This window comes from Solenopsis invicta, chromosome 5 (assembly GCF_016802725.1).
Source record: "Solenopsis invicta isolate M01_SB chromosome 5, UNIL_Sinv_3.0, whole genome shotgun sequence".
In the NCBI taxonomy this organism is placed as follows: Eukaryota; Metazoa; Arthropoda; class Insecta; order Hymenoptera; family Formicidae; genus Solenopsis; species Solenopsis invicta.
Genome location: NC_052668.1, coordinates 19,202,301 through 19,219,631, shown reverse-complemented (window position 1 = coordinate 19,219,631; position 17,331 = coordinate 19,202,301). Strand labels below are relative to the sequence as shown.

Genomic DNA, 17,331 nt, shown 5'->3' with positions numbered 1-17,331 from the left:
TTTTTATTTTTTATTACTGCTACTCGTGTCTCTCTGATTTTATTCTCCTAATAACAAATTATTAATCTTTATAATAGTATTATAAAAGTTTAAATTTAAACTTTTATATTAAATAGAAAATAAATTAACAAAATATTTACAATCGATAAGAATCTATGCAACTTTACCGACTATCAATAATTCTTAATACAGAAAATACAGAACTAAAATATTTTTTTAACCTCTTTAATAATGTTTGTGCAAGACTGCACAGTATTTTATTTTTTAAATAATTTGGCAATTTTTGGGAAATTAAATTAATTTTAGATTCTTTTTAACTTTTTCTAACGTAAAAAAAAGAGACAAAAATCACTTGTTTCTATTTTTCGAGTGGAAAGTGGAAAGAATTGCAGTTGGTTAACCTGACATCGGTATCCAACATGGCGCGATACATGACACTGCGTGACAGAGGCGGTCCAATGCGGTCGGAGTGCAACAATGCGATTCGTATTTTATCGGAATCAATTTCGATATTCTGGCTAACGTGTATGTTATTTGATTTTTGCAGACGTGTGGCCGTGTTTTATCTTTGTATAAAAATTTCGGGCTAATTTATCTGAAGAGGTTAGAGCCGTTGTGGTTACACTCGCACAACTGTTACGACGTTCACAAGCTACTCCTCGGCTCTAACCTCTTCAGATAAGTGTGTCTATCCGAAATTTTTATATGTTTTTACAAAACACGTATCTAAAGTTTTTTTTTAAGTGAAGTAATATAAAATGTACTAGATTTAATATATTTGTTTTGCCATTCAAAAGCATTGCATTCGATTATTGTAAAGAAACAAAATGGTATTCCACAACCTCCTCCTTTCCTCTATTATTAAATCTAGTACTTTCTACATGTACATGTCGAGAAACAGTTGCTCGATGTCATTTTGCATTTTTAACCACTTAGTGAAATGACTCTTACTCCGTTGAACAAAGTGTAAACGCGATAAATGAGTGCTCCTGAAGAATCACTAAACGATCAGGATCCTGATTATGTCTCTGCAACCTCCAACGACCAAATTCAGCAGAAGATTTATGAAGAAAATGGTAAATGCATTGATTCTATTAATAATTTTTATAAATTTCTTACACATTATTAGTGCGGCTCTCTCTAATCCTTAGCTTGCCTTAGCTCATGTCAGAACCTGATGACTCCTTAATGTATTTCTATTTAAAATGCCTATTATACTTATAAATATATATTTTGATTATTGGAGAGAGAGAGAGAGAGAGAGAGAGAAAGGGAAGGCAAAGATTCTAAGTGCAAATATTTTGGGAGATATCAAGCAATACAAACAGATCTATAATATAACTAATCGAGAAAAGAAATTCTAAAAAATTTAAACAAATGAAATTAACTGGGAGATCGCCAATTTCTAGATGTCCACATTTAATTTTCTTATAACATGATACATCATGGTTACATATATACTAATAAATAATACATTTTTTTTTAGCAAGAAACACTACAGCAAAGAAGATAATTGCAATAGTGGAGAGGGAGTTCTCACAAGAAATTGATTTGAAGGAAAAGGAAATTTTACAGATACAAGAGAAATTACACAAAGCTCTGAAGATCTTTCATTTGTTACGCTACGTTATAATTACCAATTTTTACAATCGCAAGCAGTGCCAAATTCCCCAAGCTGCAGAGACAACGAAACAGACAAGGATTCACCCTGCGATTAAAACATTACTTGGAAAGTGTCCTAAATCTTCGGGTTGTACAGATCTTGCGGTGCCGTCGACATCTACCGATCCCCGATTTTTGTATGATGACAAATCTCTCTCATCGGATACGAACTCCACGGCAGATGACGCGCTTACAGTCGAACGAACCAACGCGAACAAACGCGATGGTGAGAAGAGAAAGATATTGGACGAGGAGTCTCAACCTCGTAAAGTACCTCGTTACGTGCCACCGAAAAGCAGCATACCTGAGCAATCATGCCCGTCTCGCGGGAACAGCCACAAAATCCGCAAACGTATCATCGTTGGCAATATCTCCAAGTGGATTCCACCGGACTGGCGAGAGGACGCGTCCAGTCACAAGTGGACGATGTATGTACGCGGTGACCAGGAGAACGCAAACATCAGCACTTTCGTCAGTAAGGTAAGGTTCTCTATATAATTTTACTGCTACATCGCCACAATTTTACTGTTATTTGCATATGAGTTTTGTGCTTTAGCTAACGATTGAAAAACGGTAAAGATTTGCTCTTTTTCCACTCTAGGACTGAATTTCTTACATGATTAATCTTTTCTCTTTTTTCTTTCCAATGTGCAAAGAAAAAGGGGAAAGATTAACTGCACATGTTCATTCTTGATGTATGCAAACAGTAAATAAAGTTCAAACATTTCAATGTGAATGATGGAATAAATTATTATTTATTAAACTTTTCACGCTTGTTTATTGACCTTGTTTTTCTTCGTTGAATTTGCTTAAGGTGAGATTCTTCCTGCATCCCAGTTACCGTCCAAACGATGTCGTCGAAGTCACGTCGTATCCGTTTCACCTGTCCAGACGGGGATGGGGCGAGTTCCCTCTTAGAGTGCAGTTGCACTTCAAGAACGTCTTGAATAAACCCATGGACATAATTCACCATCTCAAGTTAGATCGCACGTACACGGGACTGCAAACCTTGGGCTCCGAGACTGTGGTCGACACGTGGATTCACACGGCGGAATCCCGTAATCCAGAGGAGAATAATAGCGACGAATTAGTTGAATCTTCCGTTAATGAGTCTTTTATAAAAAGAGAACTGAATGATGGCAATAGTTCGGACATGTCACTTAGCGTGAGTACTTTCGAGGAAATTCAAGCGAAGAAGGAAATGTCCGATTCGAAAAAACGCGAACAATTTAATTTATCATTGGATTTAATTAAAAATTTTGAAAGTGTCAAAATAAAAACTGAATCTAACAACACAATCACTCGCATATTCGATGACGAACGTGAAGAAGCTACAACGACAAGCTTTCATATCGAACATGATCATAATTATTGTCACAGTAAAAATTTGAAATCTCACCACTATATTATAAAAGAAGAAAATGTAACTGTGGAACATTTTCCGGAGAATGATTGTACGATATCTACGATCGATTCGCCAGTTAAGAATAACAAAAAGAAATCTGATATAACGGCTACCTCGAATAGATTTAATGGTGACATTCAGTCTTCCAGCAACCACCAGCCTTTAGAATTTTTAAATGCGACGATAAATGATACGTTAGTGGCGTCAAATTCCACATTCCAAGAGAACGATAGTCAGAAGCATGTATCGTTCGATACGGATAAATTTTTACGGACAAAAAGTTTGAAGAAAGAGAGTGCTTTAAAGATTTTAGAAACTACCTCGACCAAACGCACTGTGACGATCAATGGTGCCCTCAGGTCGTCTGATGCTTCGTTTGATCATTTCGATAATTTACAGAAAGCCGCAAGTTCTTCGGAAATTTGCAATTCGCACTTAAAACCTTTACAAATCTCCATACCATCGTCGAACATATTGACATCTTCGACCAGTAAACATGTCCTCCTCTTGAAGGACAAAAAATCGATACCTGTAGATTTTACGAGTCTCCTTCCATCGAGGTCTAACGAAAACTCGAAGGTATTCGTCGATGGCGATGTGAGAGTTTCCGTTCCGCGGGACGGTAGCGTCGCGAAGCTGAACGTACGCGTTCCTCAGGGCGTGAGCATCCTGAAGAAACAGCATAACGTCAAGGTGAACACGCAACAGGAAGACGCAATTAACAACAAAAAAACTTCTGTATTCAAGCTGAAAGGTACTAACAGTCTGTTACTGAACGTCAACGAGAACGTGCCAATTTTGAAGATAGCGGACACGTGCAATCCGCGATACAATTACAACGTCGCCGGGACGGCGAAGGGGGTTTCCTCGATTCCCGGCAAGCAAGAGTCCGCATTAAACGCGAGATCGGAGAAGACGACGGTGCAGCGGCCAAAAATTACTCTGGGCAAGGATAAGTTCAAAATCCAAAGTAAGAGGGATCTGTACGAAGCGGTTCTTCGCACGATCGACACCGTGAATATCACCGAACCGGAGGCGCTGATACGATTCATCGTGCGCCGCTTGCCGATCGTTACGCAGGACGCTCGCGATCCCGAGTATAGACGCTTGCATCCTTACGCGTGTTGCAGCGACGAGTACCAGACGTACAACGTCGGGAAACAGCGAGCCATAGAATGGTACCGCGCGAAGACGATCAAAGACCTTCTACAAATGAAATCGATCCCGAGCGATCAGCTATGGAGCATCAAAGAGATCATACTATGGACGAGACTGCACGGCTACACTCCGAGTCGGAGTGCTTTCGGCGTGCAAGAAACAGCTGGAACGAAAAAGCTACATCACGACGATGTCACGACATCCACGGCAATCTTCTCCACGTGCACGGAACCGATTGCGTTACACAAGTGGCTGGAGACCTGCCAACAAGAACCGAATCGTCAGTCGACAGATAATTGTACCGATGACGAAGACATCGACGTCGAGACTGTCGAGGAGAGTTCGCGTAGAATCGCAATTGATCGGAGAAGAGACGACAGTAACCAGATTAGCAATTGTTCAAGCGGTTCTACGTTAATACCGATTGAACTTGACGAAAATCTGTTGCCATTACACAATTTTGTATGTGACACCGCGCGAGATATCGGCATCAAGATCGGACCGGAGGAGATTGTCCCTGGTGTTCTATATTGTGCAGCTAGTCGCGTAATGATAAAGGTAAAGATTATTTCTGATGTTAATTGCACTGACACTTTTGCATTAAGGTAAAAATTACATTGTCACAATTGTGTTCAGGTTGTTGAATGTTTCGTGGAGGATCTTGCTCGATCGTCGTTGGCAAAAGCTTGGGAAAGAAACAGCGGAAATGAGTAATTATTAACTTTTGCGCACTTTTACTATATTTCGTATGTCAAACAACAATCTATTTGTATCTCATTGATTTACAGGTGTCCCAAAGCCATTACGCTGAACGACGTCCGTAACGCTCTCACGAGTCGAGAAGAATTTGACATTTTCACGAACGAAGGCCTGGGCTCGAAACAAGAATTGAATACAGCGGAGCTATGACGACACGCGAGCAATTACAGTCAAGTAAACGATCGCTTCTTCGCACTGGATATAACGAAATAATTGGTACATTCTTGAACGCGGTAAAAGAAAATCGAGACATAGACGCGAGTTTCCATGTGGAGAAATTCGAGATAACTTAAAGTCATTTCAATCCCAGCCAACTGGAATTCCGTGACGTTCGATTTCACGTTGTAGCCATTCACGGACCGGCTCATAGTAAGTCAAGAGCGGTTCCACGCGATACCCGGAATACCCCGTTATTGCGTGTAATGCTCTTCTCCAATTTGCTTTGCTTCCAAGTTTCATGATCGACCTGGAAGCCAAGATCACTTTTTTACATACATTCGTACATCTTCCACGTTCTTTACACAAACGTGCAACGAAGCATTTATATGGACTGGACGGGAAAGTTATTTTTTTACTATTTTCTTTCCTTGTTTTTAAGAGAAACCAGAATTAAAGCTATTATTTTATAAGAATTCGTGTAGTTAAAGCTTTCTCCAACCTTAATAACTTTCCCGCATCCTTCGAATCGTAAATGTCGCATTTGTGAAGAGGTAAGTTAAACGCCGTGGACCTGAGCGGCAGATTCAGGGATGCCTCGCACATTCCTTGAAATAACTGAACTTGCAAAAAGTTTCCCAGGAAATACCTATTGACGTAAAAATATTTGTCAGTTTGGTTTGTATATCTTTCATGTCGAATCGCTCGAACTTACCCAGCATAAGGTATATTATATGCGACATGAAATTTTGCCGCAGGATCAAAGAACTTCTCGGATCTCGGTGATGGCGGTACAATACCCATGTATCGACGATGCAAGTCCCACCAGAATGCATTGTATGTTGATGGTTTTGTCTTGCCGGAGAAAACGGACCATCTCCATTTCTCTATTATCAGTCCGTTGGACAATTGCGGTATCTTGAGTAAAGCCTGCCTAAGTAGAAGAGCTATTTCCAGTGAATCGTGTAAATCACGCAAATCTGCCTTGGACGAATTACCGGACGTCGTGAACACGTTATGTATTAATCCTAGACGACGCACATATCGAGAAGAATCTGCACCGTACGAAACGGCATCTCCTATTGACTCGTGAAAAGCACTGTTGATTCCGTTCTGAATGTAAGAAAATAACAATATATTTTACATTATATAAAGTTAGAAATAGCAAGCTAGCGTTGTCAAAATAACAATAGAGGGAGAGAACAGCTCGAATTTATAATTTATAGTAAATGAATCAGTGATATGCATACAAGGTTGAGTAAGAACATAAAAAGTTAGAAGTTAAAAAATTAATAACTTTTAACTTAACATGAGTTAATTTTTTTGTTCACATAATTTTTAACATAACTAAATTAATTTTATAAGTTATTAATTTAAATTTTTATAGTAATAACGAAATTGGTCGGATTAAGTACCTTAAAAAATGATGGCTGATTCTGGTACGCCATATAATACTGTACGTGACCAATTTCGTGATAAATGACATTGAAATCTTGCGGCTGTGTTTCTAAACACGCAAAAATTCTAAAATAAAAGCACAGTTAATTTTAACTGAGCTTATAACATCTATTCCTATAATTTCTAAAATTATAATTCACAAAAATATGTTACCTAAAGTCATCCTTTTTGTACATGTTGATTGCAGTTGCATGGCAGCTAGAGCCGCTATCAATTTTTTGTTCAAAGATAGAGTTTTTCCAAAATTTTGACGGTAACGGTGGAAATCCGAGAGATGTATAAAAATTTTCTGCAGTTTTAATCATCTTTATCACATTGTAATTTTCCTGTATCATCGAGTCCATTAGATTCGGCATAACTGTGGTGTAATTCGTAAACACCACGTCGATTAATGCTTCCCAACTTTGTGACCATAAGTTACCTACAAGAGAATAACGCTAAGAGAAAGAAATCATTACCTTCATTACTTAATTATCTTTGTAAATTAATTTTACCTAATAAATGAGCGGGAATTGGCAGAAACATATCAACAACGTTGGGATATAATTTTGCGAGACGAAATCTCACGACAGCGTGAAGAAGACGATAGAGTGGTTCGATTTGTTGATACATTTCGTCAAAAACTCTTTCCAAGTCTGGAATTTCATACTCTTCTCTCCAGTATTCTCCAATATCAGTGTAGCCTCATACAAGAAAATTTAGTTACTATTAATACTATTAAAAATAAAAGCTCAATCCTCTTTCTCTCTGATTAATAATTTAGAATAAATGTTACATTTTGCTACCATTGTTTCGCGCAGCAGTATTTTGAAGATCCACTAATTGTCTGAAAAATTCCCTTGTGCGACTCATGCGATTTCTCCAAGCGATCCAAGCCCAACGTAATTCTCTCTCGTTTCTAAATAAACAAATGTACAAAAAAATGTTCTCTTGTATTCCTCGCAAATTTTGGGAGTCGTAATTTTAATTTAATATTCGAAATATATTCAGCAATTTAAATATTGCAATGCACCTTGAAGTTGCCATTAACTTTCCCATGTCTAATTCATCGTTGTAACATCTCTGTATGTGATCTTTAACTTTGCAAATTCGTGCTGAGTTATATGCGGATGACAACAATTCGTTGATAACAGCGATCTTCCTGTAAAAAAGGATGAAAATTGATTAAAATTTAAAGAATGTTCAACTTTGATTTTTTGGTAGAAAAATTTTATTGAAATTTTGATGAAATTTCTATGAATGTTTTATAACATTTGATGAATCTATTAATAAATACACAACAAAATTTTGGTTATATTTTGTTGGAAAGATTATTTTCTACGTTTAATGAAAAACAGATATTTTAATGATAATGTAACGAAACATTAACGAAAAATTGTAAACACTATTTGAAAGAATAAGAAAATTTTATTGAATTTTAATAAAGTCAATGAGAAAGCGCATAAACTCCATAATGACAGTCAATTAATAATGTATTAAAATTAATGAATTTTTTATGAAATTTCATGAAAGTTTTATTAAAATATTTCTAAGATTATCAAACATTATACCATACCTTGCTATTTCATCAGTATATCTTGGACCTTTACACAAAAAGTGCACTAATTTTTTATCCACTAATATACTATCATTTTGAAGGTCCATCAATTTTACGCACCATCCATTCTTTAACTTCAGCTTCAGACGAACAAAGTCCATATACATTTCTGGTGATACGATGGAATGGTTTGCGAGGGTTTGCCATTCCATTTCGGCGATCGCTTGATTTAGCAATTCAAATGTATTATCCATCTGATTGATCGTCATCGACGTTCCATAATCAATTTCTTCTGCTATAATAAATAAATAATAAATCAATAAATAAATCATTATCAAATATAATTGTTGTAGTTAATTGGTTTATAATTGATGATTTATTTATTTATTATTAAAACAATCGAGATTATCTCAGGTAATTCTCAATTATTTTAATCTTTCGATTAAAGTTACCAGAACGTTTATAACTTGTTATCTCACAGTTTGATTAATTAAAGTTTCAGTCACTTTACTTTTCGAGGCGACGATGCTGATATGCAGAACAATGCATACTGCAAGGTGAAGGAAAAACATATTTCGTAGATGCTTTTTCAGCTCACTTGCAGAGTCTCACAAACGGTGATTCCGCACCATCGGCCCTACGAAGAAGAATTAATCCTATCGTGAGGCAAACGAGAGTTTTTATCTCTGTACCGAAGACCGATTGACCGTTCATCCGCATTTGCGCCGTTCCTCATGTTTTCTTAGGACGACAGAAGGACACACCTTTAATCGAAACCTACGCATTGTTTTACTTACGGCAAATTGCTCTTCATTACGGCTGCCCTCCGTCCTCCCTGCTTTCAATCGCCTTATTCCGCCGTGAAGAAAAACACTCTGTCGTCCTACTTTATTCTCCCGTCTTGAGAAAATGAGATTTTGATTACAACTTCGTGGACCGATGCGCGCATTATGAAGTTTAACTGTATTAAGGAGAAACGTATTAGAGGATTTGCATGTTAAAGCGCCAGGAAAAAATATTGTATGTAAATTATATAAATTTAATATTGTATATTGCAATTAATAATTATAATGGACGTTTTCCAGCAGAGACATGTTATAGTGAATTATTTCTGCATACAAAAAAATTAGTATCAAATCAGCAATTTTTTAACGCAGAAAATAATCCTTTTAGCCAAATATAATTAAAAGTTTATCGCATATTCATTGAAATTTAATGAAACGTCAAGTTCATCGACGTCTCATCAGAATTTTATTAAAAGATCTCCCAAGATGTTATTAACATTGATAAATAACAAAGATGAAATAATTCCCTGTGTTAAGTACACTGCGTGTTTCTACTGGAAAATTATATATTGTGCAATACAGTGAGTACAATATCGTAGCTTCAAGTTGATTTACTTCGGAATGATAATGTAGGAGATGCGAGAGTTGAATTGGATTTAATTGGCGGTCCTGTCGTATCCCCCCACGTCGTTTCCGGTGACGAGCGGAAGCGGGCTCGCCTGCTCTAACCTTGCGGTCACGTGACCGGTGCAACTGCATCATTCACACTCACATCAACTAACATCACTATCGCCGCTGTCGAGAATCGCTATCAATCGCTATGACAGCGGCGGAGACAGGCGGAGACGTCAAAGCTCGCTAACGGATTGTAAACAAACTGGACCGGCGTATACGGAGCATCTCGCCGTACGGATTTCGTTCTTCCGTCGTTTATGTACACGCAGGCAATCAAAATGCCGGTCCAGAAGGATTCCAATATCGTGAAAATCGCCGTTCAAATGACCGATCAGGTCCCGCAGCTTATCGAGTTCAATCAGAAGCAACCTTTGGCCGGAATTATTCAGGTACAATCAATTTTATTGCGCTACTGTATTCTTGTGACTCTCGTGTGATATCTCGGTAATTCAGTAGTTATAAAGAATCTAAATTGATCCTACAATTTTCTCAAAGTCTTTCTTGGAAACAAAACGTTCTACAAAGCTCGTGTCAGGCTACACAATGAAGATTAGAAGATTCGACCGAGAATGAAGCTGATTAAAACTAAAATTATCTAATTTGTCTAATTGTAATCTTTTCAATTCACAATTATCGATATCAATGTGTCTGATATGGATTGAAGAAATGTCACTCTGCTTTTGACTTATTTCCCAGAATCAGAAATTATTTTTTCCAGTTATGTTGTTGAATTTTAATTATGTCCTGTATAAGAAGATTAAAAAAAAGTAATAGTTTGTAGCAATAATCAATGTATTCTATTTTAATTTGATTAGGAATTGTGCAATGGATGGGGTTTGTCTGATGCAGAGTCATACTCTTTGCAATTTTCGGAAAACAACAATCAAAATTATATCACAGAGAAGAATAGAAACGAGGTGAAAAATGGTAGTATTCTCAGATTGGAATTTTCACCGTCAAAAACGGCGAGCGATATTTTGGCTAAACTCAACAATGGGACGGCGGAGGAGAAGGTAGCGGCTCTGCAGAAGCTGAGCACTCTCAGCATAGACATGACCTTTGCGTTGGAATTTATAAACAAGAAAGGATTGGCATTAATTATTTCACAGGTATAAAAATCATACAAGAATGTAATATATGATTTGTGTGTTGATCATTTTATATCATATTTTCTACATAACAATTGCCTTATCCAGGTGGAAGGTGGAAAATATAAAGGAAACACGCTTGCGTATTCTCTTCAGTCATTTGTGGAATTGATGGATCATGGAATTGTTTCATGGGATATACTGGAAACGCCCTTTATCAATAAAGTGGCGAGCTATGTGAATAATCAATCGATAACTCAGGACACCAGTATAGTGGAGGCTTCTTTGAGCATTTTAGAGAACATAGTCTTGAATTCAACAGGAAAATATGGACAAGTGGAGAAAGAAGTCACTTTTCCCAATCTTGTAATGCATTTGCAGTGCATGAATGCTCAAATTCAACAAAACGCGATAGCTTTAATAAACGCACTGTTTCTGAAGGCTGATTTGAATAAAAGACGAGCGGTTTCTGCTACACTACAATCTAAACAAGTCAGGAATGTGTTCTTGACAAATGTCATACAATCAACTGGACAGGTATAATTAAATATGCTTGTAAAAATTTTTTAGCATATTTACATTTACTTTTTTATGTTTATGAACAATAGTTAATTTTAAAAAAGGAATTAAAACAACCTGTGAAAGTTTATAAATTAAGATGGTGATTTGTTTACATAACAGTTTGATACATAACGGTTGATCATCAAAACAATTATTTGTTTTGGATTGAACTTTATTTCGACAAACATTCTCAAATATCAAACCATAACAGAAATTTTATTTTCTTTGGTATATCTGTGATTTTGTATTAGAGTAGAGTTATTTTTGGCCAATTAATAGGCTTTTATCGATTCTAAAAATATCTTTCACAGGTTGGAGCGGAAATGGCGCATCAACTCTATGTACTGCAGACGCTAATGCTGAGTCTTCTGGAGCAACGAATGATGATGAAGATGGATCCCCAGGATCAAGACGCACACGACAAAATTAAAGAACTTCGAAAAATTGCTTTCGATACGGAAGGTGCGAATAGCGGAGACGTAACCGCTCGCAAACAGGGACTTTTTGCTAAAGATTACAAGAAATTGGGTTTCAAGTACGACATCAATCCTGCTCTTGATTTTACCGAGACGCCACCAGGGATGCTTGCGTTGGACTGCATGGTATACTTCGCGCGTAATCACACGGAAGCTTACACGAAGGTTGTTCTCGAAAACTCGTGCAGAGCGGATGAGCATGAATGTCCTTTCGGCAGAACAAGTGTAGAACTCGTTAAATTGCTTTGCGAGGTGAGATAAATTTGCGAAAGCTTTAAATTATGCGTTTAATATGCATGTGATATGTATAAAAATGTGGATGAATGTTTTAATTAGGTGTTGCGCATTGGCGAAGCTCCTAGTGAACAGGGTCAATCTTATCACCCAATGTTCTTTACGCACGATCATCCCTTTGAAGAATTTTACTGTGTCTGCATAGTTCTGTTAAATAAGACGTGGAAGGAAATGAGAGCGACTACGGAAGACTTTGTTAAAGTCTTTTCTGTTGTACGTGAACAGATTACTAGGGCGCTTCAGTGCAAACCTACAGGACTGGATAAGTTTAAAAACAAGTTGCAACAGTTGCCCTATTCGACAATCACTAATCTCTGGCAACAAGAGAGGACAAATCGTGAGGAATGGGAAAGTCATGCGAGACCCATTGTTGAACTCAGAGAACAGATTACTCCTGAAATCTTAGAGCTAATTCAGCAGCAACGATTAGGATTTTTAGTGCAGGGTACCAGATTCATGAAATACAGTGCCAGGGGACAAGTATGTGCTATTTTGAAATAAGATAGTTACATACGAATTATGAAATTTCTAATAAAAATCTTGATATTTTAGCGAATCAAAGATAAATTTTGGTACGTTCGATTATCTCCAAATCATAAAGTCTTCCATTACGGAGACTGCGACGAGAAATCAATGCCAACGATAGACGAACTTCCTACAAAATTAGCGGTAGTCGAGATTCGAGGTTTGCTAACCGGCAGGGATTGTCCGCATATGAAAGATTTGCAGAGACGAAAAACTACGCATCAGTTGGCGTTTTCCTTGGCCTTGGACTCCGTTGAAGTATCTAGTCTCGATTTCGTTGCTCCCGACGAACAAGTTTTTGACTATTGGACTGACGGCATTAATGCTTTACTTGGTGCGTCGCGAATTCTGTTTACATTTATAATATACATATAGTAATAACACGTGAATAAATGTTTACTTGCTTTTCTCTTTTTTTTCAGGAAATCGAATGACTAGTAAAGAAGCTGAAAATGACTTGGAGACTTTACTATCTATGGATATTAAATTAAGACTTTTAGACGCTGAAGGGATCGATATTCCGCAAGATCCACCAGCGATTCCCGAACCACCTCCAAATTATGATTTTTGCTATGAGTTAAAGTAAAATTGTAAGTTGTGTCCATCTATTATATGTATTAATTTTTTATAGGCATATTAAGTCATTGATCTTTATTCGTAAATATTAATTTTTATATTTGTTTTTAATTTTTCTCATATTTTTATGATATAGATTGAGATTATTCTCTCTGGATCGTAATTTTTTATTACATATTTTAATGATGTAGAGAACAGCAGTATATTTAACCAAAGAAACATTTTAAATTTTATATATGTACGCAGTTTTTATATATTTTTAAAGAAATTATTTATCCAGAAATCGTATAGGTAGAAGAAATCATTATAATCAAGTTGACGATCTTTTTACGGTAATTTAATTAACTTTATAAGCATTTGATAATATAACCATTATGTCGTAATATATTTTATACATTAAGATTTTATCTCTATTGTGCTATCAGTATTTTATATTAATTCCTATGTGAGTAGACTATAATATATTTAATAAACTGTAAAACTCAATTTTACAAAGTATTTATTGAAATATTAACTTATAAAATTTTCAACTACATTTTTGCAAGATTGTGCCCTGGCAGCAAAATATCGCGCGATATAAACTATGAAATATGAAAATCTTTAGTAAGTGGTAATAATATTCTTTATGTGCAAAAATGTACATGTAACTTGAAAAAATAATGTATTATTGTACATGCAGTGATCGCGCTTGACGTTTTTTCGTGTGAGACAGTGCGTGAGATAGATATTCAGAGATCCGTACATCCCAAATCTTATATGATATCTTCCGAAAGAATATGATAATGCTGAAGATCGTTTGTCTGATGATCTGGCGGACAGAGGAAAAATTCAATAAGGTTAAGCATGGGTCCTCGACTGAAAGGATTCAAATATTTGCCCTTTTTGTCCCTTAAATACGAGTATCTCTTATAATTAAACATCTCGTTGGTAGTCAAATTCATACATGCGTGTAAGACCTGTTGAAGAAAAACAACGATAGAAAGTTTGTTAAAAATGTGACGATAATTGTAAATGTGTTGTATCTACCGAGGTACACGTTAGAATCCAGCCGAGTCCGCAAAAGACAAGTGCCTCCAATACACCCAAAACATACAAGAGTTGAATTCCCTCAATTGCGATGCAGTAACACGCGAAATATAACGTGAAAGAGCAATTTATCGCCACGCACATAACGAACAGGAAGAACCACATTCTGAAATCAAACGGGAGGAAGAATCAAAAGATTACGTTATACTGTATCAAAGTACGCACGTATGTAAATTCAACTTGTGTCAACCCGTACCTATTCCGTAGGCCAACGCAATTATATATAAATGGACAATGGTGATCGAAATATGTAACGCATCTGTTGCAAATTCTACAGTGTTTAGCACGGAGAGGTCTGAAGCATCTGCAGCTGTGACACAATCGTGACAGTAGGATATTTCGCTTCTTCCATTTGTCAAAGTACGGAATCTGAAACAACGAAACGAGTATAATAATAATAATAATGCTACGATTGTTTTACAGATATTGATCACAAACCTGTTTTATCGCCCTGTAATAGGCATCGCTGTTTTGCGGTACGTAACCGGGGTCTCTTCTGTTAGCCACGATCCACGAAATCCACATGAGGATATTCCAGTAAATGAAGCAATAATGACTGCCTCGCAAAAGGTTCCATGTTAACGGAATACATTTTAACAGGTACATCGGATAGCCCCACAGCAGGACGGATATCATGAACAACAGCAGTGGTCCTTTACTATTGCCCGCTCCGCCAAACAGTAGCGCCCTTGAAACACACAGATTTTTCAAATTTGATCGCAAAAGATTTTATTTTTTTCTCTTAGAAAAGGCAAGCACAAACCATAACTCGTTGATGGGCGGTATCCATCTGGCACGGCGCTTGTGTTCCGCCTGCAGGATGCGCACGATCTCAGAGTGGCGATGACTTTTAGCCAGCTGAAGCGGTGTCTTGCCGTTTTTGTCGCGCGGCTCAAGCTCGATCTTGCTCTTTTCACAGAGAATTCGAACACAGCTGATATTGCCGGACAGACAGGCCAAATGGAGCGGCGTCGAGCCAAAGTAATCGGGCTTTTGCAGATCCACTCCGCTGTACATCAGCAACTTGATCAATTCAGCATGCCCTTTATACGCAGCCCAATGTAAGGCGGTATCGCCATTTATGTCCGTCAAATGTCCTTGCGCTCCGGATCCTAACAAGAAAGCGGCCGTCGCGAATTTACCGAACATGCAGGCAGTCATCAGAGGCGTTAGGCCCTTAAAGTCAGCCGTGTTGACCGCGACCCCGGCCTGAAAAAGAGAAACACGACGAAATGAAGATACTGCGAGATAGACGTAAGAAATTCTTGCTTTTTCTTTCTACGTACCTTTAATAATAATTGTACTATCGCACTGTGACCTTTCCTACAAGCCCAGTGTATTGGCCTGGGTCCTTGTGTGCCGAGGCATGGTAGATCGACGGGTCCGCTCCGTTCTATCAAATATCTCATGACCTGTACGAAAGAGACGCTTTATGTCTTCTAGATCCTTTTAATAATAATTTTAAAAATTGACAGTTTTGATCACAATGAGTCTCTCGAGACTAACTTCAACATTGCCGTCCAAAGCAGCCCAATGAGCAGGTGTATATCCCCATTCATCTCTCGCGCTAAGCACGCTCAGCCCATTCTTCTCGACCAGTTCCTCGACCGCCTCGATTTCGCTGCAACATGAACATCTCTTTGCGTTCTTTCCGCCTTTTCAAGAGTCATCCAAATAAGAGCTCTTTCTATTATATTTGTTTCTTTCAGTTTTACGCAAGTTTATCCTCTCTGCGAAATCTCACCTGGCCCTGAGCAGTTCAAAGATCTGTTTGGTCTCATTGGTGGGGCTCTGGCCAGTGGTAGCCTCATCCGCGTAGATGTTATCGTCAGGACGATGCCTCTGCCGCGTGTCCTTGCTGGAACCATGGTTCTGGTGGCCGGATATAGGATTGTTCGATAGATGCCCGACCATGTCGGGATCTGGGCTTAGTTCCCATACGGATCGTGCCGCGCCGGGCCCTGCCACAGGGCTCACAGGATACACCTATAAGGATTGATCACATTATCAAGTTTTAAAAGCAGATAAGCCTGAAGCAATCGCGTAATAAGGTATCACAAGCTGAAAATTGATACTTTCTTGTTAATTATCAGAGTTGGATAAGTTCATATTTTTTAAGTAAATTGATTTGAAGAGTCAATGGCTTAAAAAATTAATTTTGTTACGTTAAAGTTGCATGAAGAAAAAATTAGATTTAAAAAAGTTACGTTAAGATTAGAGTAACTTAAATTAAAGTAAGTTTTTTGAAAAACATTTATAGTAAATTAGAATGTCATACTTTTTTAAAGTTTACTTTAAATAAAAAATTACAATATGGATCGTTAAATCAAATATTTTATTTATTAAATTTATATAAAATAACAGAAATCTCTTATATTCGAATGTATTTTTTTACAATTTTTTTCTTACATACGTAAGAAACGTTTTTACATTAGGAGAAACTATTAAGTTAAATAAGTTATTAACTTTCTAAGTAGTTACTATCCAACCCTGTTAATCGTACATCCGGAGAGTGTCAACATGATCCACGTCATCCTTGTTTACTTTATATCTCTATCTTCTGGTATCATTTTCATTGATTTCTAACATCAAACTTATTGCATTGCAGTTACTTATTTCCAGGGAATAATTTTGTAACATCGTACACGTATCCTCGCTTTCAATTCATCCTTTTACCTTGCACAGCGTCGCGAGTTCTGTATTTGTACGCTCGTGTTCGGAAGGCGTTCTGAAGGATGCGCCTTGCGTGGCGATCGTTCCACCCTCCGGGACGGTTAGTCACAAGGGGACATTGGGCCCAACCATGTCTTCCGGGCCTCACCTGGCAGCGCAGTTTGTCCTCCCTAAAACGCCCGCCCGGATTCCTACGACGAGAGAGGACGGCAGTAGAGATAGGCAGAAGCACTTTTCTCACGCGACGCACGACGTCCGCATTTCTGAGAATGCCGCTCGGTGTTTTGCGCATTCGAATCAATAACGCGGCGACGGAAACGCCTGCGTGCGAGAAACGCGCGAGAAATTAGGACGTTGTGTTGCAGTATAAAGTTAATTTATTTCAAAACTATAAAAACTTCTCTATTAAGGATTTTAAATAAAATTCCTGAAAAATCTGGAAAATCTTACAAAATTC

The 17,331-nt window shown here is 37.5% G+C and overlaps 4 protein-coding genes across 4 annotated transcripts; 2 read left to right on the top strand and 2 right to left on the bottom strand.

Moving 5' to 3' along the window:
- Window positions 1-369: 369 nt before the first annotated feature.
- LOC105205682 (YEATS domain-containing protein 2) lies at window positions 370-5,616 on the top strand. Its single transcript, XM_011175144.3, has 6 exons — window positions 370-525; window positions 937-1,076; window positions 1,487-2,142; window positions 2,477-4,783; window positions 4,862-4,935; window positions 5,014-5,616. The coding sequence occupies exons 2-6, from the start codon at window positions 980-982 to the stop codon at window positions 5,132-5,134; spliced, it is 3,255 nt and encodes a 1,084-aa protein (XP_011173446.1). The 5' UTR covers window positions 370-525; window positions 937-979; the 3' UTR covers window positions 5,135-5,616.
- LOC105205851 (angiotensin-converting enzyme-like) lies at window positions 4,943-9,666 on the bottom strand. The gene is made up of 12 exons (XM_039449792.1): window positions 9,536-9,666; window positions 8,933-9,096; window positions 8,647-8,772; window positions 8,154-8,430; window positions 7,611-7,739; window positions 7,384-7,496; window positions 7,093-7,281; window positions 6,752-7,019; window positions 6,556-6,664; window positions 5,856-6,253; window positions 5,643-5,789; window positions 4,943-5,450 (listed from the first exon to the last, which is right to left on the bottom strand). Exons 3-12 carry the CDS (start codon window positions 8,705-8,707, stop codon window positions 5,285-5,287), a joined length of 1,857 nt encoding a protein of 618 aa, XP_039305726.1. The 5' UTR covers window positions 8,708-8,772; window positions 8,933-9,096; window positions 9,536-9,666; the 3' UTR covers window positions 4,943-5,284.
- A 6-nt stretch (window positions 9,667-9,672) lies between these two features.
- On the top strand, window positions 9,673-13,601 carry LOC105205683 (engulfment and cell motility protein 1). Its single transcript, XM_026131900.2, has 7 exons — window positions 9,673-9,984; window positions 10,411-10,704; window positions 10,792-11,220; window positions 11,556-11,972; window positions 12,057-12,494; window positions 12,567-12,873; window positions 12,962-13,601. Exons 1-7 carry the CDS (start codon window positions 9,853-9,855, stop codon window positions 13,123-13,125), a joined length of 2,181 nt encoding a protein of 726 aa, XP_025987685.1. The 5' UTR covers window positions 9,673-9,852; the 3' UTR covers window positions 13,126-13,601.
- On the bottom strand, window positions 13,598-17,120 carry LOC105205687 (probable protein S-acyltransferase 23). Its single transcript, XM_011175155.3, has 9 exons — window positions 16,878-17,120; window positions 15,946-16,187; window positions 15,708-15,822; window positions 15,488-15,613; window positions 14,965-15,410; window positions 14,640-14,889; window positions 14,398-14,570; window positions 14,142-14,307; window positions 13,598-14,071 (listed from the first exon to the last, which is right to left on the bottom strand). Exons 2-9 carry the CDS (start codon window positions 16,113-16,115, stop codon window positions 13,868-13,870), a joined length of 1,650 nt encoding a protein of 549 aa, XP_011173457.1. The 5' UTR covers window positions 16,116-16,187; window positions 16,878-17,120; the 3' UTR covers window positions 13,598-13,867.
- Between the last annotated feature and the right edge of the window lie 211 nt (window positions 17,121-17,331).